Source organism: Arvicanthis niloticus, chromosome 25 (assembly GCF_011762505.2).
Source record: "Arvicanthis niloticus isolate mArvNil1 chromosome 25, mArvNil1.pat.X, whole genome shotgun sequence".
Lineage (NCBI taxonomy): Eukaryota > Metazoa > Chordata > Mammalia > Rodentia > Muridae > Arvicanthis > Arvicanthis niloticus.
In genome coordinates, this window is record NC_133433.1 from 17,305,256 (window position 1) to 17,330,193 (window position 24,938).

General features: G+C 37.6%; 2 protein-coding genes and 1 long non-coding RNA gene across 6 annotated transcripts in view; 2 read left to right on the forward strand and 1 right to left on the reverse strand.

Annotated features, from left to right (window-relative positions):
- The window catches only part of Lrrc69 (leucine rich repeat containing 69), a 121,429-nt gene extending 105,660 nt beyond the window's left edge, over nt 1-15,769 (forward strand). For both annotated transcript variants that reach the window (XM_076924136.1, XM_076924137.1), the window contains one exon: nt 15,585-15,769. The gene's annotated coding sequence lies outside the window, so the exon portion shown is untranslated. The remainder of the gene's footprint in view (nt 1-15,584) is intronic.
- LOC143438520 (uncharacterized) lies at nt 11,883-18,044 on the reverse strand. Its single transcript, XR_013107297.1, has 3 exons — nt 17,973-18,044; nt 14,296-14,402; nt 11,883-12,012 (listed from the first exon to the last, which is right to left on the reverse strand). It is a non-coding gene; the product is annotated as an uncharacterized LOC143438520 (long non-coding RNA).
- Nucleotides 18,045-18,592: 548 nt separating this feature from the next.
- Nucleotides 18,593-24,938, forward strand: part of Slc26a7 (solute carrier family 26 member 7) — a 109,407-nt gene continuing 103,061 nt past the window's right edge. For all 3 annotated transcript variants that reach the window (XM_076924133.1, XM_076924134.1, XM_076924135.1), the window contains exon 1: nt 18,593-18,785. In XM_076924133.1, the coding sequence (XP_076780248.1) occupies nt 18,593-18,785 (193 nt within the window). The remainder of the gene's footprint in view (nt 18,786-24,938) is intronic.

A 24,938-nucleotide genomic window follows, 5' to 3' on the forward strand; every position in this document is an offset into this window, starting at 1 on the left:
ATTGTATAATATTTTTATTTGTTTTTGAATGAGATAATTTTTTCTCTTATATAAACAACCTTGTCTTAGGGGGTATAAATGTGCTAAAGAAAAATATATTAGAGCTTGCTTGCTAGAGCTTTGCTCTATCCACCAAAGATATGTATATGCATATGTATGTGGATATGGATATGGATGTGGATGCATATGTGTAATGTGTAAACTTGTTGGAGGCAGCTCCTTGGAGTTTACTTCATAACTTCATCCACAGAATATGTATATGTGTATATATGTGGGGTGTGTGTGTGTGTGTATAAAATGTTTGGAGCCTGATTTGCCCCATACAACCAATGTGTGAATGTGTGTGTGTCTGTCTATATATATGGCTGTCTGTCTGTATGTATATATGTATGTATGAAAGTATGTTTCTATGTGTATGTGTGAAATTATTGGGAGTTTGCTTGTTGGAGCCCGCTTTGCTTCATCCACTAAGTTTGTGTGTGTGAGTGTGTGATTTTTTTTCTCTGTTTTGCTTTCTTGCTGGGTCCCAAAGAGTTTAAGGAGTTCATAGTTTCTTGCTGGTTATGGCGAGTACTGGTCCCTGATAATTAAGTTTTGCTCCCGTCAACACCACCAGTGTTTGACTCTTAGAGTTCTTGCTGCTTTCAGTGGGACTGTCGGTCAATTGCTCTCAGCACCAGCCCCAATCACCATCTCTACCTACAGCTCTCCTCAGTTTACCCTGTGGTGTTGGAGCTAGCTGTGACACCTGACGATTGATATCAGCTCTCTGTTTTCTCACATTCTTCAGGAAGCCCTTCCAGCCATCATATTTTAAATTGCAGGTCCTACCCGCAAACGCTAAAGTTTCTCCTCTCTGTTTCTCTGTTCCTCCTCACCTTCTACATCACTCTGTAACTTAATTGTCATCCCAAGAGGCATAACTTAACTGAAACTATATATGTATACATATATACTTATATATAATATATAATTTAGGAAAATTTAAAATAATATAATTTCTTATGGCTTTTTCAAACATCCTCAATGTTAATGAATCTAACATTTTATACAAATATTCAATGCATCTTGGTCATATGTATCCCACAACCCTTCTTTTCCACTACTTCTGGATTCTCCCAACTAGTGCCCCTTACATCTTCATGTCACCATCCTTGTTTTCTTTTATAACCGACTGGGTTTAATTAATGCAGCTTGCACAAGTCTGGACAATCTATTAGAGAGTACATCCATGAAGAAAAGTGATTCTGCTTTCTCTAGTAGCAATTAAATTCCAAAACCTCCTCAGCTAGGCATGGAGGAGCCTCATGAACACTTCCCATCCCCATTGGATTTGTTGAGTGTTTTGGCACATTGCATTTGTATATGTGTGCATGTTTGTTTGTGTGTGTATATATGTGTATGTGTTTATGTGTGCATTTATGTGTGTATGTGTGTGTTTATGTATGTTTGTTGCATGTGTATGTGTGTATGTTTGTTTTTGTGTATGCATATGTGTGTGTATATATGTCTGTTTATGTGTGTGTTTGTATTTGCAAGTGTATGTATGTTTATGTGTATATATGTCTATGTGTATATTCATATGTGTATGTACGAATTTTAAGTTTTTTTCTCTGAAGAATGCCATTGGAATATGATGGAAATTTCATTGCCTTTCAAGATTGCTTTTGCTAAAGAAACATTTGCTTAATAGTTATTCTGCAGATCCATAGATAGGATTTTTAAAATTAATGTTATTTCTAGTATTTTCTAGTTATTTAAAAAATTTTAATTATATATAGTGCTCCTTCATTTTATTGACAAAGATTATGCCAAGGAAATTTAAAAAGCTACTGTGAATGGGATTGTTTCTTTATTTTATCCTTAACATATTGATTATTGATATCTAGAAAAGCTGTTGAGTTTTTCATGTCAATTTCGGATCTTGGTACTTTGCTGAAAGTATCAGTTCTAAGAATTTTCTTGTGAAGTCTGCAGTTTCCTGTTTTACTTTGCCATAGAAATGACTGTTTTCCTTCATCTCTCACTTCATAGGGTTGCTGTTCTTGAACTTCCCCATTCTCAGAGACTCTAGCTGTCTATGTACATCCATCATTTTTCCAATAAATCTTACTTATGATGCTTGTTGAAGTAACCTTCAGAGATTACCGTACTTCCCTTCTAATAGGTTAGCACGCATCTCTAACTGGAGCTCAGCACTTTTCCATTGTCTTTCTCACATTGATGATTACATTCCTAAATTTACATAGGCTTTGAGTTGGCTCTGCTGTATTGCCACTACCTTAGAAACTTCTTTCACAACCCTTTATACATTTCACGGATGAAAATGCAGAGACTATATTATATTATGTTGATCTGAAATTCAAACTAAGCTCCAAAGCCTGTATTTTAGGTGGCAGCCCCACTTTATAGTAAATTTCAACCTTGCTTCTTTAGTCAACCAGCATCTGATATTTTCCAGCATCGACTTTTCCTTTAAATAAATCCCACGTACACCACTATGTAAAAGGTATACTATTTTTATTTCCTAAAATCACAATTAAAATAGGAATAGTTGGATTCTTTACTACAACTGTAATAGCATATTATAAAATCTCCATATTGAATGTTCTCCAGTTAGTTTGTCACAGACAAATCATTATGCACAAAAGCACAGAAACATTTAATAGTTTCAGTTAGGTTCTGAACAAAGTCTGCATTTCTTAACATTTATTTGTTCTTCTTGCAGGTCTCTAGTCTACCTGTCTTTCCCTTTCTTCATGACCTTTGTCACTCTTTCTTCATGACCCTTTTATCAAGTCACTTTCTGCATCAACTACTTTTCTTGTTGTTGTGGCTAAATCTATGACAAGGAGCAAACCAAGGGAGAAATGGTAAATTTTGGCTTCCGATTTGAAGACGTGCTGTTCATTTTATCAGGGAAGGCAGCTTGGCTTGAGCCGGAGGGGTTTGGTCTCAGTGCATCTGAAGTTAGAAAGTAGACAGTGGAGTTGGGCTGTGACGCTCTTGAATGTCTGCCTCACTTCTTCAGCAAGGCTTCACCTCCCACACAGTTCCACCAGTGAGGGACCAGAGGGTTGAAGAACATAAGCCATTGGGACATTTCACATTCAAACCACACCATTTTTCTGGGTCCTGAAATGTCCATGTTATACTTCCTGGGGTTTATTATCAGCTGATTGGAGCAATGTTTCTTCCGACTAGCTTCTGGCTTGTTTTCTCTACATACTGCAGTGGGGCCTCATGCATTTCCCTTAAACTCTCAGGGCTTCTATCTGACACCCCTATATCTGTGGCTCAGAATAATAATTCCTTTCTCAGAGACTTATTACAAAGATGAAGTGAATTGATACTTGGAAACATTTTAGCTTGGCACAGTGAGGCTTAGACAATGCTTGTGCTGCCCCTGGGAGTACCTTAAATTTCTAGAAGCTTAGACAAGTTGATTTATAATGAATACTAAGAGGAAAATCTGATCTTAACAGCAACATAGTGAGAGATAATAGAGGGGAATTTTTAAGCAAAGAGGGAAAGATCCCAGCACTGTCCCTGTGAGTGAGATAAACGGCAGGCAAGATAACACTGGTTGGAACTGAACATGGGAGATAAGATTCAAAGGACCATTATTTTAGAAGACATGGCGTGAACGATTCTGTAAGAGGAATAAGGCATATCACTGAACATTGGTGTTGCATAGTTTGGTAAAGGGCTCAGAACATGGTTTGGCTTTGATAGGAAACACAGAATTAATTTTAGATCTGGAAAATTAAGAATGCTAACAGTACATTGCTGGAATCACCCATTAGGCTCTCCCTAATTCTTTTTCTTTTTCACTGCTAGGCCAGAGCTGGGGACTAGAGAAGCACCTGGTACCAACACCACAGACTTTCCCAAGCTAATTGAAACTTCTAAGTCGAGTAGTATTGGGGCTTTGAATCATTTTTTTTTTTTTTTTAACAAGATTGGGCATATTCAATCTTCAGCTACTATGTTATACTCTATAACAGAATTATCTAATATTTCCAAGCTGAGAAATTATTGTCAGACTAGAATTACTCACTAAGACAAATAAATCGATTTCAAGTTAATTTGTTTTTCCTTGAATGTATTTTAGAAGTTGGACAATGAGGAGAGCAACACCTTTCTGATGAAGATACTTATAGAACTAAAAACTTTTAATAAGTTTGTTTTTAGGGGTTAATTATTTCTAACCAAATAAATGTGTTCACAATAATATTTTTCATTTTCTTTAGTATGACAGTTTGTATTAGGAGCCAGAGTTATGATCCATTATGTTTTGGTATAGATATATATGGAAATTTAATCTGTTATGCAATTCATAGCAATTATTGTACTGCTGCTGTCTACTAACTATGCTTTTCCACAAAAAGTTTGAAAAAGTTTTTTTTTTCATGATGTTACATCGCTTACTAAGGATCATCCTCCCTGCTTAGAGCATTGGATTTTCCAGGCACATGCCACATGATCAGTGAGTCTGGTTGAGTGTGTTTTGCTAAACTTGAGAAGTGTTTAAGAAATCAAAGTGGCACAATCTAGAGAACAGAGGACCAGAATGTTTGAGGAAGCAAGAGGAGAGAAATGACCAGTGAGGTGCTGCCACACATGTTCTTTTGACCTGTTCTGTGAAGTTATGGCATCTGCTAGTGAGATGTGCGCATGCCTCTAGTGTTACATGAAAGATGTAGGCACTCCCTGGGCCAGAAGGCTCCCAGAGAAGCTCCATTCTGAATGAAATGCTCTTTTTTCTTTTCTTTTAAAGCAATCATTTAGAGAATACTGATGATTGAATGAGGTGATCTCTTGGGACTCCTTAGTTTTGTGATTCCAAGAAAGTTGGTCATTACCAACAAATTAAGGCTTGGTGGATCTAGCCAAGAATGCTGCTTAATGTTCACAGGGAGAAGAACTAAGGAATATTGTGAATGATTCCAAGTTAGCGGAGAGGGCCTGGGGTTTGCAAGATATTTCCTCAGTCTTGATTGATTTTATTTAATTAGAATTTCTTTTTTTGGTATCCTTGTGGGACTCTAATGAAGAAGAAAGCATCAAACAGAGGCTAATTTGTTTCAGCCTAGTTAGGATTCATCAGACTGGTTCTTGCAATAATTCAACATAAGATGAGCCCAGAAGGGGAGAACAGTAACCATAAAGGGAAAATGGAGTGAATTACTTGGCAGCTGAAGAGACAGTGGGAAGGGATAGTAGGCAGTTCCCCTTAGGGTGTGCTGGAGAGCACCCTGAAACCCAAGGTCTTCTCTCCTTTTATGCTAATATGTTTCTGAGATTCTCAAGGGTAAAGCAACACGCCCTTAATCACAGTTTACATAAGTAAGCAGCAAAGCAAAACACTCCCCACTTTTAAAAACTTGGATGTGCTATATTTCAAATATACCTGGTCTTTCTCAGTGAATTCTCAATTTGCTGAGAGTCAGTCTCCCATCTTTGCCTAGTATCCAGCCTTCCAAAAGGGTGTGCACTCTGCTTTCCTCTACCTCCACGTCTTCTCTTTCCCGTCAGTCAAGGATACTCTAAACTTTGACATTTTAGAAACATCTTATTTAAATACATTACATGGCATATAAAGAGAATAGATTTAATGCTGATTTGCTGTGAATTTTGAATTCCTTTTCATACTTTAACTTATTTTAATATTGTCTCCGTCAATACAATCTGTAGTTCTCCAGAAGTTCTGGTAATTGTTCTTTCTCTCCTAAAAATGCCATCTAACCCTCACAGTGTGGAGTGTTGCTCAGAATTTCATTTTGGAGCCCATGAGCTCCAGGACTTCATTGGCTTGAAAGAAACTTGTTGGTTATGAGACAGACTTTCCTTTTAAACTGTTATGCAGAGTGCTGAGCTCACTATTTTTAGGATGGGCTTCAGATAGCTTCAATAATTGGTTTCTGTGTTAGGGATCTCTCTATGTACACATGTTCTTGTGTGTAAGAACAGTGTGCAACTCTTCTGTTACGTCCTGTAGAAGTGCTGCAGAGAGATTTAGAAGTGGCTCTCACCCACTTTCACCTCTCTTTCAGATTCCTCCAACATCTAGTCCAGTCTCAAGTTTCACGAGGGTATGGGGATGTGAAGTGTTGAAACATTAAATGCTTTTAAATGAAACAGGCAAACCCAAACAAGAAGTCCGTTTTATCTTTTCAGATGAGAAACAATTATGTTTGAAAGCAACCTTCCATTCAATGACTAGACATGCATTGCTCAGTACTCACTGCAGAACTGCTCAATTTTCTCATCTGTTCAACGTGAAGCTCACTATGGCTGAGCCATTATTTGATCCATAGACAAGCTCAAGAGGTGGTGCTTAACATAGCCTGTTCTTAGTCGTTCATGTTCATGCTCACGGATACCTTGCAAACAGGCACAGCATGAGCCTGTGACCTGGCTTCTCACACCTCCTCTGGGTACTAAAAGCTCCATTAAAGGTGCTAGGGCATCTATATGGAGGGATTGTGTCTCTGTTTCCTGCCTTTAGTCTTGGCAGAATTCCGTAGACTGTAAACATGAACATCAAGAGGAAAAGGGGCCTTCGAGAGATGGGAAGACATATTAGTGGCAGTATATACTTGCTCATGTTTAGGCCTGACTTCAGAAATGCTAGCATGCCTTTTCTAATAAAGAAACCACATTCAACTCCCCACTCACTCTTTCCTACCTGGAGGAAACAAAAAAAGGAACTTAGAATTCTCAGCATCTAAGGATGTTGTGAAACAGTGTCAAATGCACAAAACTCGTGAAAGATTTAGGTGAAGGGAAGTCTGGGATGGGAAATAAAAACACAAAAGGGCGGTGAGACACAGAAATATATGGCAACTGAAAATCACTGAGAATTTAAAAACATACCTAAAAAAAGTAATGACCCTTTAAGAGGAATGTTCTTGAGCTATTTTTGATAGATTTCTGTTTCTCACAAGCAAACTCAGGAAATACTTTTGTAGTCATTGATTAATAAGTCTCAAGGCACGCCAGAGCTGACATACAATCAGTTCCAATGCAGTGTTTACTTAACTGTCTGTCAATCAGTAGTCCATGGGATTCTCACCTAGAATATTTAGAAATACATTCAAGCTGAACCTAAGTAAAATTTCACACAGAGGCTATTTCAGATGGTTAACTTCATTCTTATATTTCTGGAAGTGCAAAGTCTCTTCTCTATTTATTTATTTTTTTTTTTGAAAATACAAAATTCCTCTTTTCATTGAGAAGTCTTCAGGACAGAAGCCACAATAAAATATTGAGATGTAGACATTGGTCTTAAATGAACACAGGAACAAAATTTGTACTAGGATATTACAAACTATAAATTAAGATATTTATCTAAATTTATGTTCAGGATTCCACCCACCTCAAAATCACATAGTCTCTTGACAGTGTGAGAAAGAAAATAGAAACCGCTAACCTAAATAGAAGGGGCAGAGTGAAGCTGCAATTGAGAAAAACCTCAAGCTTCAGATTTCCAGCTCTTCCCTTGCCTCCTGCCCTTCCTGCCAGTTTCCAGAGAATAATATAGTTACTAAAAACTATGAAAAAAAAAAAAACCCCTCAGTCCTAACAGCTAGTTTCAGATTTAAAATCTCCCAGGCGGCAGAAGAAGGTTTCTTCAACGGTAGGTTAGACTGTCACGGGAAAGTAGAAAAGCGCAGAGTGTACTATGCCTCGTGTTGTTGGCGGAACGTGTTATCTTGATAAGACAGTGAAACAAGATTGTACAACAGGCCACAGGAACTGCTCCTCACTATTGAAATCACCACTGACTTGACCTTATAAATCTTGCCTGAATAAGTCACCTTTATCAAGGTGATTTTAGCTGTTCAGTATTGGCTATGTAGCCACTAGGTGACACTGTTGCTTCAAGAATTAGTGTAGGAAGCCCTGTTATTCTTTTACAGGTTTCTGTTTAGTCTTCTGCCAGACAAACTTGCTGATGATCACAAAGCCAAGAAGTGGCAGCATTAAAACTCAAGCCTTCATTGAAATCATGCCATTGACAGAAGTGGTGTCTAGTTCCAAAGCATACTGGTGGCTCGTAGAGAACCTGTACTTTGCAGTTCTATTTCAAATCCAGTTTACTTTTTAAGATTTATAAGATACACATTTAAATTTGTGTTTCAGATGAATGGCTTTTCAAAACTGCATGTTCAGTACAAATGTTTGAATTTCAGATAAACAACCAATGCATTTGAGGTTTTTGTGGGGGTTGTATTTTATTTTGTTTTTGCGTATATACATCTCAGAATTTCATGAGACATTTCTGACATAGACTTAGTTTCTTGTGTTTTTAAAATGTAAACTTCACTAGGTACCGTGTATTTAATTTTACATGATCTGAAAATGATCATGTATTTTCTATTTTAACCTTAACATTTTCGAATTAATCTAGGGAGTTTGAGAAAATGTACTCAATTTTTTTCTGCTCAGTCTCTCTCTGCTCTGTTTCTTCTCCTTGTCCATGTGAGCGCACTGACAATAGACACTGTTGTGGCTCCATCTTTTCCATCGCTTGTCCATCACCCATGTGCTTGATGCATGCTTCCCTGTTTTTTCCGTATCTGAGATAGCAGTTATAGATGGCTGCCTTAAAAACCCTTCAGCTCCATTACATTCATGGAAATAAGTCCTTAGGTTTTAGTGCTGATTCCCTCCAGCCAAAAGAGGTCTATTTTCTTTACCCATTACACTGTAAAAACTGCTTCTCTCACGATCCCTTAGCAACTTTCTAGTTGTTAAATCCCACGCTTCTTTCATCATCCGTCTTTTCTACTCCCTCCCTTTTTGAAAATATTCCATACCAAAGTCCTTATTAATATTATTTCTCTTGGCAATACTTCTCATGGCTTCACTATCCTTTCCTTGTGAGTGAGTGTGAGGTTTTCTATCTCTCTCGTAACAGTATTATCAAAAACCAAGCCACATGGAAACATTCCTCATTAACGTTCTTTGATTGCAAATATTTTGTTGGGAGAGTGTGAACTTCTCTACTCCTTCTGGTTTTCAATCTGATTGCATTATCAACTGAATGAATAAGTGTCTTCAAGAGATGTAGAGATTAACAGAAAAGGAAATGCATTCCACTTTCCTATCTCATTTTCTTGAATTGATCAACCTACAACTGAAAAAATAAATAAAAGGTACATTCTCATGATAGGATTAGCCATTCCTTCCTGGATTGCATGCATACTCATTTGATAAGCTGCCACCACCCTAGTGATACTTGCCAGTGCTCCGGGGAATGGAGGTTGAATACAACCTCCTTATCTCATATCTGGAGTGGGCCAGCGTGGTGTGTTCTGGGATAGCTTTATCGAGGAGTCTGATATAGTTACTTTTATTCTATTCTCATTTTTGGAGCATTTTTAAATTGAACATATAGACTAGAATGTAGGAAAGTTAATGCTTATATTGTACCACACTCTTGTTTTCATTTTAGAAATAGAATTTTTTTTTACAGTTCACATTTTATCTCCTCCTTGGTCCACTCTCTGACTGTTTCACATCCCATGCCTCCTCCTCCCATCTCCATGAGTATTTCCCCACCCTCCCAACCCTCACCCTGTACCATATTCTTAATTTCAAGTATCAATTCTTTGAGGGTCAGTTTAGAATTTGAGCCCTTAGCCCTAGGTTTTAATTACTCTTCATATCCTGCCTGCATTAAAATTTTAACTATAATGTCTCCTCATTCTTGGTACTTCTGTAGACGTGGGTTGTCCATAGAAGTTCATAGAGAGCTTATGTGTTATAAAACATTCTGATCATTCTGATACTTATAAAGCAGCCAATCAGAACAATAACTTTAAATATAAGAATATTCATAGTCTAGAAATATCAGGAGTAATAATATTTAGTTCAGTTGAAAAATTTCTTTGAATACAGGTTAGTAGATGGTCAATAAAATTCTCTGTTGGCATCTAGAAGAATTGACAGATGTATAAACAATGGGATACTGAGCACATTCATTTTTTCCCCTCATTTTGACACAAGTCTCAAAGTACACTAGGCTGCCATTTTCTCAGATTGGATAGAGACTCACAATTTGTTAAAAAGTGATTTATAGACAAGACGAAGGAGAATATTTTTGTTAAGGCAATTGTTTAAATTAAAACTGTCAGAACAATAACTGTAAATTCACACCACTCTTGTGGTCACTCCCACTAATTCCCATGCCAGACCAGACACCTGTAATATGTTTATGCAATTTTTTAAAAAACTGAACATGAGTGAGTGCTTTAGAATTCATCTTGACATCATACATTTCGGATTTTCAGCTTAAGAACAAATTAATCTATATTGACTCAGATGGAAATATATTTGGGATGTCATTAACTTCAGGGACTAAGTAGATAAATTTACAGAAAATTCCAAGCTAGGTAAGATTGTTTATCCTAGGAGAAGAAAATACTTCATTCCAATTGAATAATAACAGTAAGCAAGACATTTACGGTATTATATGTTTACATATTAATGTTTAAAGGCACATTAAAATCTCAGTTTGAAACCGCTGATAGTCTCAGACATGATTCAAATTATCTTAGCCAACAGTGAAAGAAATTCGTGATAGCTAACAATTAGAATTTATCGGTACCTTTCTCTTATACCAACCATTGTCCTTGGTGCCCACTTATCTCAATGTTCCTTTCAAAGTCCTTGAGGAGTTGGCATTTAGCTTTAGCTTTGCTTGCCAAAGCTGTGCTAGTTGGTAGCCTGGCTCCATAACATAACACTTCAAATATTTCTCTTCTGTCTGCTCCTTAGGACACAAATAAGCAGCGATGTTCCTTGTAGGTTCACTTCTTGCCTGAGCAAATGAATTTTCACTACTAATAAATATGTGGGATATTGCAATAAATATTGCCATTTACATGCGATGAGAACTTTGAAATTTCTAGGGTAAATTTCAGTTGTGCCAGTAACTAATGAGGGAACTAAAATATCTGAGGCTTTGCCTTTTTTGCTGTTTCATTGGTTAAAATAAATGAAATCCTTTATTCAAGATCTAAAAGTCCTTGAATGTATTGAATTATTATTGAACTTAAAATGTCTTGAGGACATTTCTATGTTTTAAAGCATTATTTATTTATTTATTTATTATTGTTTTAGTTTTATGTAGATGTGTGTGTGCTTACGTAAGTGAATGTTCATGAAGGTGCCTGTGGAGGTCAGAAAAGGGCATTGTGTCCCCTGGAGCTTCAGTTTGTTTTTTTTTGTTGTTGTTGTTTTGTTTATTTTTTTCAAGACAGGGTTTCTCTGTGTAGTCCTGGCTGTCCTGGAACTCACTTTGTAGACCAGGCTGGCCTTGAACTCAGAAATCTGCCTGCCTCTGCCTCCCAAGTGGGATTAAAGGCGTGCACCACCACCACCCGGCCTGGAGCTTCAGTTATGGACAATCATAAGAAGCTTCAAGTATGTGCTGGGGAATACAACTGGGTCCTTTGGAAGATCAGTACATGCCTGTAACGGCTAATACATCTTTCCAGCCTGCCCCGGTGTGTGAATTTAAATAATTACTGTAACAGTGCGTGTTCTCTTTTTATACCACTTTTGTCTCACTGTCACCTGGTTTGGCTTCTGTAGACAAGTATGAACACTGAGAAGTCCTGATTATTGTTTTAAGTATTGTTTGGTGAATTAGCTCATAACTGATTTATGTTGACAATTGTGGAGTTGAAATCATCAAGTAAAAACAAGGTTGGAAGAAAAAAACACATTTTATGATTTTAGGGCCTCAGTAAAGTTTAAGTGTGGTGTCACAACCATTTACTAAATGACCAATTAGTCTAGAAAGTTAGACATCCTGAAAGTTTAAGTCTACACACACAGAGGTAGAAGGTAAGACTACGCAAAAAGATGGAGTTGTTGTAGACTTGGACTCATGTATAATTTAATCCAGAAAAACCTCTTTGGATCATGGGAAACATAGCTGCCCCAAAATGGCATCATTCAGAGTCATTTGTTGGCAATGGGGCTCTGGCAATTTATCTGTAAGGAAGTAAGAAATATAGGTTTGAAACTTAACACCAAGGCTTTCAGTGTTATTTGAAGTAATAAAAATCTTAAGATTGAAGCACATTTTTGAGCAAGAGCATTGTTGATACTATAGCAAAGGCTTCTGATAAATTACTAGAGATACAGAGTGGACCATAATGCCTAGGTTACGCAAAGTCAAAACACTTTATAAAAGGAATAAGGATAACACATGAAAACTGAAATTAGTAGTATAAGTATAGAACACATTTTCTTATTTAATACTCCTCTGCACTCTCAGAAATTTATTTTATGATCATTATTTGATGATTTAGTAATCAGAAAAATGAGGAAAAATACTGGAAAAAGCAAATAGTTATTGGAATTCTTATCCAAGCATCAGCCTTCTGTATTTTTCCATTTATCCTGACCCAAAGGGTACAAAGCCATCATGTTTTAAAGTCAAAATCAGGAGCTTTAGCTTTAAATTTTTATTTTTATTTATCAATTGATTGCAATGCTGTGTATTGGATCTAGCACTTCACACATACTAAGCAAAGAGTCTTCCACTGAGCTGTATCCTCAGGTCTCTTTTTCACTTTTCTATTTTGAGAGAAGGTCTATCTCAGTAAATTGTCTAGGCTGGATCCTCCTGTTTAAGTCCCTCAATAACTGGGATTACAGTCTTACACACCAGGCCTGCCTTGAACTTTAATATATATATATATATATATATATATATATATATATATATATATATGATATTTTATTTACAATACAGATGCCATCCCCTTTCCCAATTCCCCATTTTCCCTCCCTAAAACCACCTATTCCATCCCCCCTCCTCCTTTATGAGACCTAGTGATATATGTATAACTTGGTCAGTGTTAACTCTGTAAGTCACCATTTGGTCTCCAGATGGAGCTATTCATATTGGAAGGAGGAATTGTAAGAATTTAATGTCCCAGTTCTTAAATTATAACTATGTTGTTTGAGTCCTCTTAATTAGGGCTGAGCTCTAGGTGCTATTTCAAGTTTTTGCACTAATGAGGCAAGATCGATAGTGATTTTGGATTTCTCTTAAAAGTAAGTCAAACGCTATTGACCAAGTGGGAGGAATTTATGTTGGGGAACTGATCCTTCCAAAAAATATGAGATTTATGGCGTATTTTTAGCTAGTTCCCTTTGACTAATACTAAGCTCTAAATAGTCTCTTTTTTCTTCATGATAATTATTCATTCCAAATGGAGGCTGTGTATTGAGAGGTAGAGTCAACGAAGTCTTCGGAGAAATTTTGCCCTCTTTTTTTGTATTGAAGTTATATGATCATTAAAGACAGCATACTTGATTTGATATAAATCCTTAAGTTTCATTTTAAACACTATAAAAACATATTTTACCATTCCCATTTTTTTCAAAGAAATTTTATTACAAACTATATAACTACTGTAGACATGCTGCAAGGCTTTTTTTTTTTTTTTTTTTTTTTTTTTTTTTTTTTTTTTGTATGCAGTGGCAGGAGGAGGATGTCAGATGTCCTGATTTAGACAGGGTCTGTTCTTGAACTTGAAACTAGGCCAGTGGTCATAAAACCTCTGTGATATTCCTAAATTTCTCTTCCTGTAGCACCAGGAGTATAAGCACAATTGTCACATATTACAAAGTAACAGTATAATGAAAAAAAATCAGGTAAACAAACAGGTTGGAAAGTTCTAGTTAATCAAAGACAGCTAGTTAAGCATGTCAGTGATCATTCTTGTTAGCAGTCTTGCTCATTGTTGGTGAGCTCACTGTTGGACTGGTTGGTTATGTGAGAAAACGTGCAGAATTCAGGACTGTAATTTGCTTGTGTGTGTCATGGTATTTAGGAAATGAACAGCTCCCAGAAAAGATAAAGAACTATTTTCAGAAATTGTAGCATTGAATGAATTGGGCAGGAAGGTGAGAATCTGGAGTGGAACTCTGAAATCGTGGGTCTTGGCTTACCAATTAGGAAAAAAACGTTCTAATAGGTCCAAAAATTAGAAGAGGCTGTTTTTCTAAGCTTGTTAATTTACATCTCTAGACAAATTAAAACTAAACTTGGATTAAAGGGTTATGCCAATCTGTAAAAAGTTTGTATTAGTTAAGATGGTACCATGTTTAATTGATATAATAAAGTTTTGCCCCATATGTGGATGCACTCAATGCTGGCCGTATGGGTTAGTGAACAGAGGAAAGCTTTTATCCATGCTTCCTCTTTCTCTAGCAGATTAAGTCGTGCGGTCTGTCTTTTTATTAGCAGTGTTGTATACCAACCTTATGTAGCAGACATGAGTTAGAGACTTCTGTGATCCAAGGTTTGTGAGTCTGTATTTCCAGTAAAACTTGGATGGATGTCTATCAGAGCTTTTGGTCTTCTGTCCCTGCACAGGAGAGGCATCATGCTGAAATCAAAAGTCATATGCCAATCTTTACTTATGTCTCTCAAAACACAGGGAATGTGATCCAGTGTATAGCCAGCTTAATATTTCCCCAAAGACTCTGACCTCACTCAAGCCTGATCCAGTTTCCTTATACATCATAACCGCTTTGAATGCTCTCAGTGCCAACCCCCCACCTCTGTGAAGTCTCAAGCCAGGAGGGATGCTACATCGCTTGTACCCTCTCTTCTGTATAGGTCTCTTTCAGTTTTTTCTTCTCCATAATCCAAATTCTATATTATAAAGAAAATGACTGTGTTAATAACAAGAACACTCCTTAGATTTTGAAAGGGCAAGGAAGAGTTGAGCAAGCAAAGATAAAAGCTCTCCCTATTTTCCCCCTACTACCTCCTCTTTTCTCCCTGCATACTATCTCTATTCATTTAAAGCACAGTGTGGCAATTTTGCTGCAACAGGCTAAGTGATCCTTGAGCCATTTCAGGATTATTGCATTTATAACTATCTAGTGGATGATATGTCCGTAGTTTCTTCCAGTAGATCATAAAGGAGAAAAGAAAATGATATTGATAAGCCATACTCATAAAGAATTTGCAATATGAGTGAATCAGAAGAAAATCGTATGAGAAAGATGGAAAGCAAGAAAAATAAATGACTTCAACTCTATATCTGGAAAGGCCTGAATACTAAGCCTACATCATGACAAGAGTGCTGGAGATTAAGTATTCGTGGAAGATGTAGATTTTGATAAATATTTAAAAGATGTGATGTCAGTATGTGGCAGGTTGTTAACTGTTTCTGGAACACAAGTGTCTGGGTGGAATGGGATGAATTTACCCCCAATGGTAATGAAATTTCCCTGTTCCTGAGAATCCAATTCTTTCTGTGTGACTTTATTGTTAATTTACTTTTTCCCCCGCTAAGAGAATGTTATATTTCCTTCATTAAATATCTCCTAAAGCATAGGTAATACTTACTCTCCCATTCCTCTCCTCCTCCACAGTGATTGATTAATGCACACCTGTTGGATGAGAGTTTATGACAAGCTAGTTGGGAGCAGTAGGCGGGACAGGAGAATTACATTGCTTTCATTAATAGGTTTGACTTTGATGTTGGAGATTACAGAAATTTAGACATATTAATGATGTCATCCAAATGATGTTTTAGGAAGAAGAGCTTTCCTGTTGGTCCATGTTGGAAGTGGAAGACAGTCAGAAAATCTTTTGATGTCTATAGGTGTTCACTGGACATTCAGGGAAGAGGTGGCCCAGATGAGTGGCGTACAGTATTGAACATCAAAGTACCTTCAGTCACTGAAACTTTCAAATAAATGCTATTACCCTTGAACTTTATGGGCTGGCCTAGTCATTTCGAGAATCTCATGTGTGTGTGAAGAAGTTCCTCATAAAGCTTTCTTTGTTTGGCATTACTGATTATAAATAAAACTGATATCGTGCTGTAGAGAGAGGTTTTGGCAAGCTTTAAAGAATGTGTCTGCACACAGGCTTGGAAAAATATGGAAGTTGAACTCCAGATTTAAATCGTAGGATTTTTAGGAAAAATTTATTCTCTTAGAAACTGTCTGATGAGCCATCCAATTTTCTTCTCATCTTTTGAAGCCTAAAGTTTAAATTATTATTTTTTAATTTCATGTTTATCTTAAGAAAGTAATGCACAATGCATGTATACATAATTCTTGACTTCTGTGCACATATGCTGAATAGAGTACATGCAACAAAGGGAGAGATTTAGTCAACAAAATGATGGACTGGGTACTAGGTCTATCTTGTACCTTACTGATACAAATTGGTACAGTTATGCTCTAACTGTATTTTGAGAGAAAATTTTATCTTAAAAGGAAGGATAATATGTAGGAGGAGCTAAGGTGGGAGGAGTAAGGAGAAGAAGAGGAGAAGGAGAAGGAGAAGGAGAAGGAGAAGGAGAAGGAGAAGGAGAAGGAGAAGAGGAGCTAAGTGATGAGAGAGAGAGGGGGGGAAGGGGAGGGTGGGGGGGAACATGGAGGTGGATGTTCTCGTGTCTCCACCAGTCAAAGATAGTTGATATATCTAGGTTGGGTATTGGGTTACACTTCTGATTGTATGGACATCTTATTATTGAGCATTACCAAACTTATACATTACCAAACTTATAACATTAAAAACAATTGTATAAAAGCAAAAAAGGAGAAGGGGGGATGGAATAGGGGTTCTCTAGGGAGGGGAAAGGGGATGGCATCTGAAATGTAAATAAAATATCCAATAAAAAAAACAAAGGGAGAGATTGCCACGCATGAAGGAAATCCAACCTACATTTCCTATTGTGTGCATTTGCATTTATCATCTCAGGCTATTTTTATATCACACAATAAGTTAAAAATGCTACCATTTTCAGCATCCTCTCTGAATGAGAGTCTTCTCTCCTTCTCCCTCTCTTTGTTTTGCTAGGGAGTGAACCAAGGGCCTCATGCATGGTAGGCAGAGACTATTCCACTGAACTCTATCTCAGCCAGAATGAGATTCCTCTGCTAACCTTTAACCTGTCCCTGAGTTAGAAATTTATTGAAATGTTAGAATTTTAATGGAAAAATACAGAAAACTCATATATTCATATAAATGTACATCTCTTGATGTATTGAGGATTATGGAATTTGAAAAAAGTATTGCCAAGTATTACACATTTTAAAAGTATTACACATCTTACAAGCAAGGGGCATCATATTTTTGAAGCTGAGAAAGTAGCTCTTTCTCTTAATGTAATTAATGGGAAAAAGTGTAACAAGGATCCGTTAGAGAATGAAGGATCTAAATCCTTACTGTTGTAATATCTTCCAGTATCTAATGTCTAGTCTCTGGACAAATGGACATTAGAAAGCACTGTAAATAACTACATGCATGCTTTTTTTTTTTTTTTTTTTTTTTTTTTTTTTTTTTTGGCTTCACAGTTTGAGTTAGAATATTGGCTTTTTGGGTTAATTCCAATGGTTCAGATCATAATACAAGCTTATTCTTCTGGAGGCTGTGGGAAACAATAATACAATAAAATCTTTGACAGTCTATTCTGTTATAAAATGTAACACTAGCTTTTAAAAGGAGAACACTCTACTAAAAGTTATATCAACAAAAATAGTATTACACACACGTACCACACACACACACACACACACACACCACACACACACACCTTTTTAAACAATAGTTTTAATGATACCAAATTTCTCAATACATTTTACTTACAGTGACATAAGTGTGTTAATTAAAAATGCAGAGAAACAATCAGCGAAAAGTGAATGATTAGAGACAGGAAGAAAAATAAACTCTAGCCACAAATATTTGCTCATTGTGGTACTTAATTCCTTAGCCCAGGAGATGAAATTTCAGTTTGTTTATAAGAACTAGCTAGTCCTTTCTCAGATGGCACAGTGGTTATCTGAATATTTTTTCTATGAATGAAAACCTCATCTTCCAGAGAATAGGGTGACAAGGACTCATGGAGTTCCCTATCCTGTTTCCGAATTTTATGGAATTGCCAATTTTTAGTCATGTTGGAAATATATACCTCACAAAGAAGTGCAGCTGTGGCATATTCTGTACTGCAGATCCTTCTGGCAGTCAGGACTTAGCTTTTGCTTGTAGGGAGACACTGGGCTGGCTGGATCCTTCCTGGTTTCATTAGCATAGCCCAACCCACTTCCACCACACGCCCAGAACTACCTCATTAACCATTGGGAATGCAGCCAAAAACATAAGGCGACAGTGAATATAAAGGGAATTACTGGCAAGGGAGCTGTAACTATCTCACCACTGAACCTATTACTTTTCCAAGATCAGAAAAGTATTCCATGAACAGGGACCATTCCTTCCTTGTTCAGATAAGAATTCAAGGTTTGAGTCTATAATTTCTATCTAGAATAATTAGCTAAACCACAGTAAAGCATGCAACTCAGTTGCATCCATTTCTCTCTCTCTCTCTCTCTCTCTCTCTCTCTCTCTCTCTCTCTCTCTCCTTTCTCTCCTCTTTCCTCTCTCTCTTCCACTTATTTATTTTCTGGATAGCTTTGACATTGTAAACCACAAACGAATTGGAGCCTGGCATCGAAAGGAGGTGTTCTCCAACGATTTTTTTTTTCTGTCTCCCTTGCCTGAAGAAGTTGACTACTACAAGAGGGAATCTGAAAAATGACGGGAGCAAAGAGGAAAAAGAGAAGCACACTGTGGGGCAAGATGCACACCCCCCACCGAGAAGACATTAAACAGTGGTGCAAGAGGCGCTTACCTATCTTGGAATGGGCACCACAGTACAATCTGAAGGAAAACCTGCTTCCAGACACTGTGTCTGGGGTCATGTTGGCAGTTCAACAGGTGACACAAGGTAAGTGTGCATTTGGGTTTACAGTTTTCTGCAGAATGGATGTTACTTTGCTTCTTGGATGGGGGTTATGTTTGAGGGGTGACAGTTTAGCTAGTGAAAACAGACTTAATAAAAAGGGTTATTAATGTTAGGAAAATAAGCAGAGTAGATGTTTCTGTGTAAGATTTTCCTAATTGCTTTTAAAATTACTTGGCTTTTTCTCCCCTCGGCTAGGAATTAAGCAATTAAGCAGCAACCCTTCAATGGAATTACATATTTTGCAATGTTAAAGTTCATCATGGTTCAGGGTAAAGGATGAGTGATTGTGGGAAATGGGCTTTTATAACTTCACTGTGCTGACATAATTTCCCACCTTCATCGAATCAAGCTATAAAACATTTCCTGTTCTGAATACAATTGCTTTCGAGCCCAGTTAGCAGCACACAGTTACAGTTACCTGCCGTAGCCACAACTTGCTATACGCAGAGAACAAAGCTTTTTGTACGTAAAGGAGGCTTATTGCCAAGATCATTATTTGCAAAGGGAATCCTACGTCCTCAGAGCTTGTGTGGACTGCAGTGTACCTGTTTATTTCCAAGGTGCAGTCCCTACAGGATTCATGTCTCAATGAGAAATATAATGTGGTAAAACATACCCAAAACAGATTTAAAAAACATGACATTCTGGGTTGATAGGTGTGCACTCGTGTGTGTGTGTGTGTGTGTGTGTGTGTGTGCATGCACATACCTTCTTTCCCTAAAGGTATGTTCACATGAGTTTTGGCTAATTCAGGTAATAATGTTCTACCTGTAGCCAGAAAAGGAACTTATTTCTCAACTTCCCAGCTTTAAAACTTTGGAACAGCTTTCTTGGCAAAGATGTCTAGTGATTATATTTCCATGCAGTCTCACCACCTCCCTGGCTTTCACTGTTATTTATTCTGTTCAATTATAAGCATGCTTTTAATGAAATTATTCTGTAGCTGGAACAAACTGGTTTGTGTATTTGTGTTTTCAGTCTGATTAGGAACATCTGCACAGGGGGTTTTAAGATCCACAGTGCTGTCATACTTTATGGAATCCAATTTTACTGCTTAACTCTGTGTTGTATTTTTAATGACCATTTTGCCAATAGCAAAGTACAGTAATCTTTAAGACATGAAAAGGTAATAGCAGGTCAGGGCATTCCCAGCCTTTCTTTTATTTGATTTTAAATTCCAGATGAAACACCCCTATGTCTTTTGAAAATGTAGCTGATGGACTTAAACAAGATTTCTCTCCCTGGATGTGTAGTTTCACTATATCCCATAAGTTTATTTTGCTGTTATTTAATATAAAATAAAAGTGAGATAATTAGAATTTTAGCGCTAGTTGTCTTTTTATGTTTGAAAAGCACCCAGTGACCAAGAACATTTGGGAATGTGATAGAGTTTTCCTAGGCTCGTCATTAGGATATGGCTGACGTGGAAGCCTCTGGTAGTTAGTTTGGTTTAGATTTTGAGAGGCTTTGTTTAATGGTCATGTATTACACTGATTAGGAAGAAGTACATTCGTTAGCTGATGAGATGCACGAAGCTTAATCAGCCTGGTTCCATGAGAAGTTTGGATTAGGTCACATGTTCTGTACATGGACAGTTACACTGCCAGGAAGAATGTCGGTGTTTTTCCTGTTGTGAGAAAAGATGAATTTTTGCAAAGAGCCTTTTCAAATATGCATTTCTTGTTCTTTTTCAATTTTTTTCTATTTAAAAGAGTTCAAAGGTAAACTATGTATTGTAAAGGGCCTACTCTCTAAAAGAATCCAGAGTTAATGTTGCCCCTTTCCATAGGAGGCTTGAAACAGTAAGTTTCTCAGGCCCTCGTACCTGAGAAGTGGAGAAGTCAAGGACTTGAGTCCAAAGCCAACACGCTCAACACTTTCATTTTATTCTCTGTACGGCCAAAATCATCAGGCTTTTTGTAATACCAATGTTATTTGTAATAGGAGACGTTTTGGAAAAGTTGACTGTCTGTCTCTGCAAATGAGGTCTATATCCAAGTTTCATCTTTGAGGTTTTAGAGTCAAAGTAGAAGTGACAGGAAAAGCCATCCCAGCAAGGGGAACAAGCAGACAGACTCCCTGCTGGATGTTGATGCTTGTTATCAACCCTGGTATCAAGGGGACTTAGAAGGAAGAAGAAGTAAAGCTTGCTCTTCTACCACAGTGCAAACAATAGAGACAGAGCCCTTTAAACTACTGATATGTGAAGCAGTGCTCTGAATCCAGTGTCCTTTAACCTATAGGTCCTGAAAATTGGTACAGTTCTACACAGTTCTACAGTTCTGTCTCTAGACACGAATTGAAAATCAAGTTAATGAAAAGTATCCTGAGTGATATCTATGGGATAGGTGTTATGCATTTTAAAAAACCGATTTATTATTTATTTTATTTATACGAGTACACTGTAGCTGTCCTCAGACACACCAGAAGAGGGCATTGGATTTCGTTACAGATGGTTTGTCAGCCACCATGTGATTGCTGGGACTTGAACTCAGGACCTCCGGAGGAACAGTCATTGCTCTTAACCAATCTCTTCAGCCCTGTCTCATCCAATTTTATACACACCTGACTCCTATGTCGCAGTTCCTCTGGGCTGCTCTTATAGATCCTTCTGTTTTTAAATCCCTCCTATTTATCTGGCCTTCTCTCCTAAGGAACCTGTGTAGATTTTGCCTTCTCTGCTTCCTATCAGACATCTTTGAGATTTTTATCAGACATTCCTAGCTTAGACACTTCAATCCTAGCCCCATCCTTAAAAGCACTGTAGACAATACCATCTGCATAAAGGACTTGACCACCATCACTATACTAAGGATGCTTTCTTTTTCGTCTGAGAACCATCTATTAATCCACACCAACCTAGACTGTTCTCAAGCACAGCAGATGCCAGAGCACACCCTATCACAATGGAACTGGTCCAAAAGCACAACAAAGGGAACATTTGATCTTTTAAGACCAACACACTAGATAATGTCACCATCCTAACCAGACTTACAGTGAGTAGTAACAATAGGAAGTTTTAGGCACAAATGTACAATGTTGCCAAGAGATCTCTTGGCATATATATATCAAAAAGCAAGTCAGACAGCATAAGTATCTTGCCTGAAGCCACACAGAAGATAAGTGTGAGAGAATATTTGACCTCAAGTAACCTGGCTTCAGAGTACCCTGCCTGATTTTACACCCAGCCTTCTCTCAGAGCGAGAGTCCTGCTTGTCATTCTGGACTCTGCCTACTTCTCCCACCTTCCTCTCCTACTATAAGACAGACACCAGGTTCTTCCCCTCATTTCCGTCCTCTAGTTATTGTGATGGAGTTTGTGACTTCTGGGAAAATACCACAGATTCAATCCAGCTATAACTAAAGGATTTATTGATTGATTTGCTGCTAGCAGGACGAACATTTTCTGAGCCAATTTGGAGATTGCCGCCAAGGAGGGGTACAGGGAAGGCCTTTCAAGGGGAAAAAAAAACCACACGGAGGCCTTCAATCTCTATGCAAGCAAGCAAAACCTGTTCTTCTCTGCCAAGTTACGTGGTTAAGGCAACTCAAAACAACCTCTGGTTATCTGTGTAGGCAAGTTACAGAAGCAAAACAAAGCAGTTAGTTATATGTAACAAAAAGATAGTTACGTCTGTACACTTTTCCGTGGGTGTCACTAAGTCAGGGTTACTGGGAGCTTATCTTCCAGGAGCTCAAGTTAGAGACAAACAACTGGCTGGTACTAAGATGGATGCTTAGCATAAAATGGAGGCTCTTTAGCCATAACATTATCTTTTCAACCAAGTAGCCTTGCTTCATGTCCTTGCTACCGTTTAATGGGCGAAAAATTACTTTAAAAATCATTTTCTGTGGCTATCCATTGTCTGTTCTGCCTCCTGTAGCTCTGACGTCACACTGTTGCCATTAAAATAGTACTAGTGTTACTACTACTATGACTACTAACTATGACCACTACTACTAGTCTGACCATATTGCTTCCCTGGGCATAATTTTTAATGCCCTTCTATTTCTGCTATAATAAAAAAAAAATCTGCTCACTCAGAGAATCTTATTAAATGGTTAATCATCTGGACGTCTCTGCTACACTAAAAGAACTCTCTCCCCTGAGAGTCCCTCTCAGTCTCCTGGGAGTAGGCATGTTTTCCTCCTCCTTCTCCTCCCTTTGTCCTTTCTACATATCTCTGTGATAGGCTCTGTTTAAAATGTGGCATTGTAAACCTCTGATATAGTTCTTTCCACAGTCTGTAGACTCTGAAAACAAAGACAGTCTTCTCCTCTTTGTGTTTTACCAACCTGTATATTGCCTAGCACAGGGGAGTATCTTTTAAATAAATATTGAAAGATTTAAGGCATTCCCTAAGTCATCAGTTGTCCTACTGTGACATGCTGACACTGTAGGAAAGATATTGAATTCGATTTAAATCTTATGCCTTAAAAATAAACGTAAGAAATATGCTGATAGAGAAAAGGCACAAAATGGGGGTAACTGGTTCTTCCTTGTCTTTCTTGTATCTCTCTGGACAGATCTGTTAAAGGCTGTTTTCTTCGTCTCAAGCAATGTTGATTATTTAATTTTTCCTTTTCAAAATAATGTTTTTGTTAATTCTTTGAGAACTTCATACAGTATATTGATTGTTGTCCAGTCCCACCTCCAAACTTTTCCCAGATACCTCTTCCCCAATTTCATGCTCTCTCTCTCTCTCTCTCTCTCTCTCTCTGTCTCTGCCTCTCTCCATTGTTTTCTGTCTCTTTCTTTCTTTCTTTCTTTCTTTCTTTCTTTCTTTCTTTCTTTCTTTCTTTCTTTCTTTCTTTCTTTCTCCCTCCCTTCCTTCTTCCTTCCTTTTCTCCCACTCTTCAGCCCACCAAGTCCAGTTGTTTTGACTGACCACTCCCAGGTATAAGGCCTGCCCTGGAGTGTCAAATAATATTACATTTTTTTTTTTGTGTGACCAGCTCTAACAAGATGGACAACTCATATAAAATTTCAAATGCCTTCTCTTAAATAGAGGCAGAATGTGGCAACCCAGGTCCTACATCCCCATGTGAAGGAGCTGTTCCTCATTGCACTCTGACAGGATAGTTCTTCCATCTACCATTCACTCACCACTGACACCTTCCCAGTATCCCTACCAATAGCTGCCCTCCAGGTAGCTAGGTTTGTTTTCTCTGCCAAGGAACGTTTCTCTACATCTATGGCAAAATGCTTTGAACCCACTGTTGAATAAAACATTCATAGGGGTATTATATAACCTTAGGTTCTTAAACTACATCAATGGAACCTGTGGGCTTGGAAATTAGGTCAATATATTCCTATATTGATATGTCATCTTTATGCAGAATGAGAAGTGGAAATTCCCAAATCCTTCTACACAAGAATGATTTAACAAGTCATCTGGGGATTCTCCCCAACATGTCTCTGCCTCAGGGATGAAGCATCCTAGCATTCGCTATACATTTCTAACTAAGCTTCCTGAATTATGCTGTCTTCCTGCTAGAAACCCTTCTCCATAGGTAATGGTAGCCAGGTACTCCCAAGGAAATCACAAGCATAGTGTCTGTGTCCTCTTTAAAAATCAACAAAGGATCTGTCACAGATGATCTAGTAATGATTTGCCGGCTTCTCCTTCTCCACCTTTTCCCCCATCCCATATCTTAGTCCCAAATGATAGCTCCAGATTCCATTTAGCATTTCTGATTTCATTTTTCTTCAGTGTAAAGGAATGATGATCCAGATATTAAAGGACCGCTACTAAGGCAATTCTTCTTAAAGGTTTAAAACTATATGTATGAAAGAGCCAGGACCTTCCTTGGTAGGTATTGACAATGTGACACATTTTGTAATAATTATACTAAGTTGAGGACCAAGCATAGTGGCTTTTGTAGTCTTTACTATATAAATATGGCTTCCACATTTGCCAGAAAGGCTGCATCCTTGATGCTTTTATTATCTGTACCTCACTTTTGCTTAAGGGAAGAAAGCTTATTGCATTTACAGTATACATAGGTTAAGTGAGATATTACTTCTCACTTTAGTGATAAAGTCTATTTTTATCAGAGGCCTGATTGTATCTAGAGTAGACTCTCTTCTTTGTGGCCAATTGGAACGACACTGAGAATGCTGAGAGTTTAAAA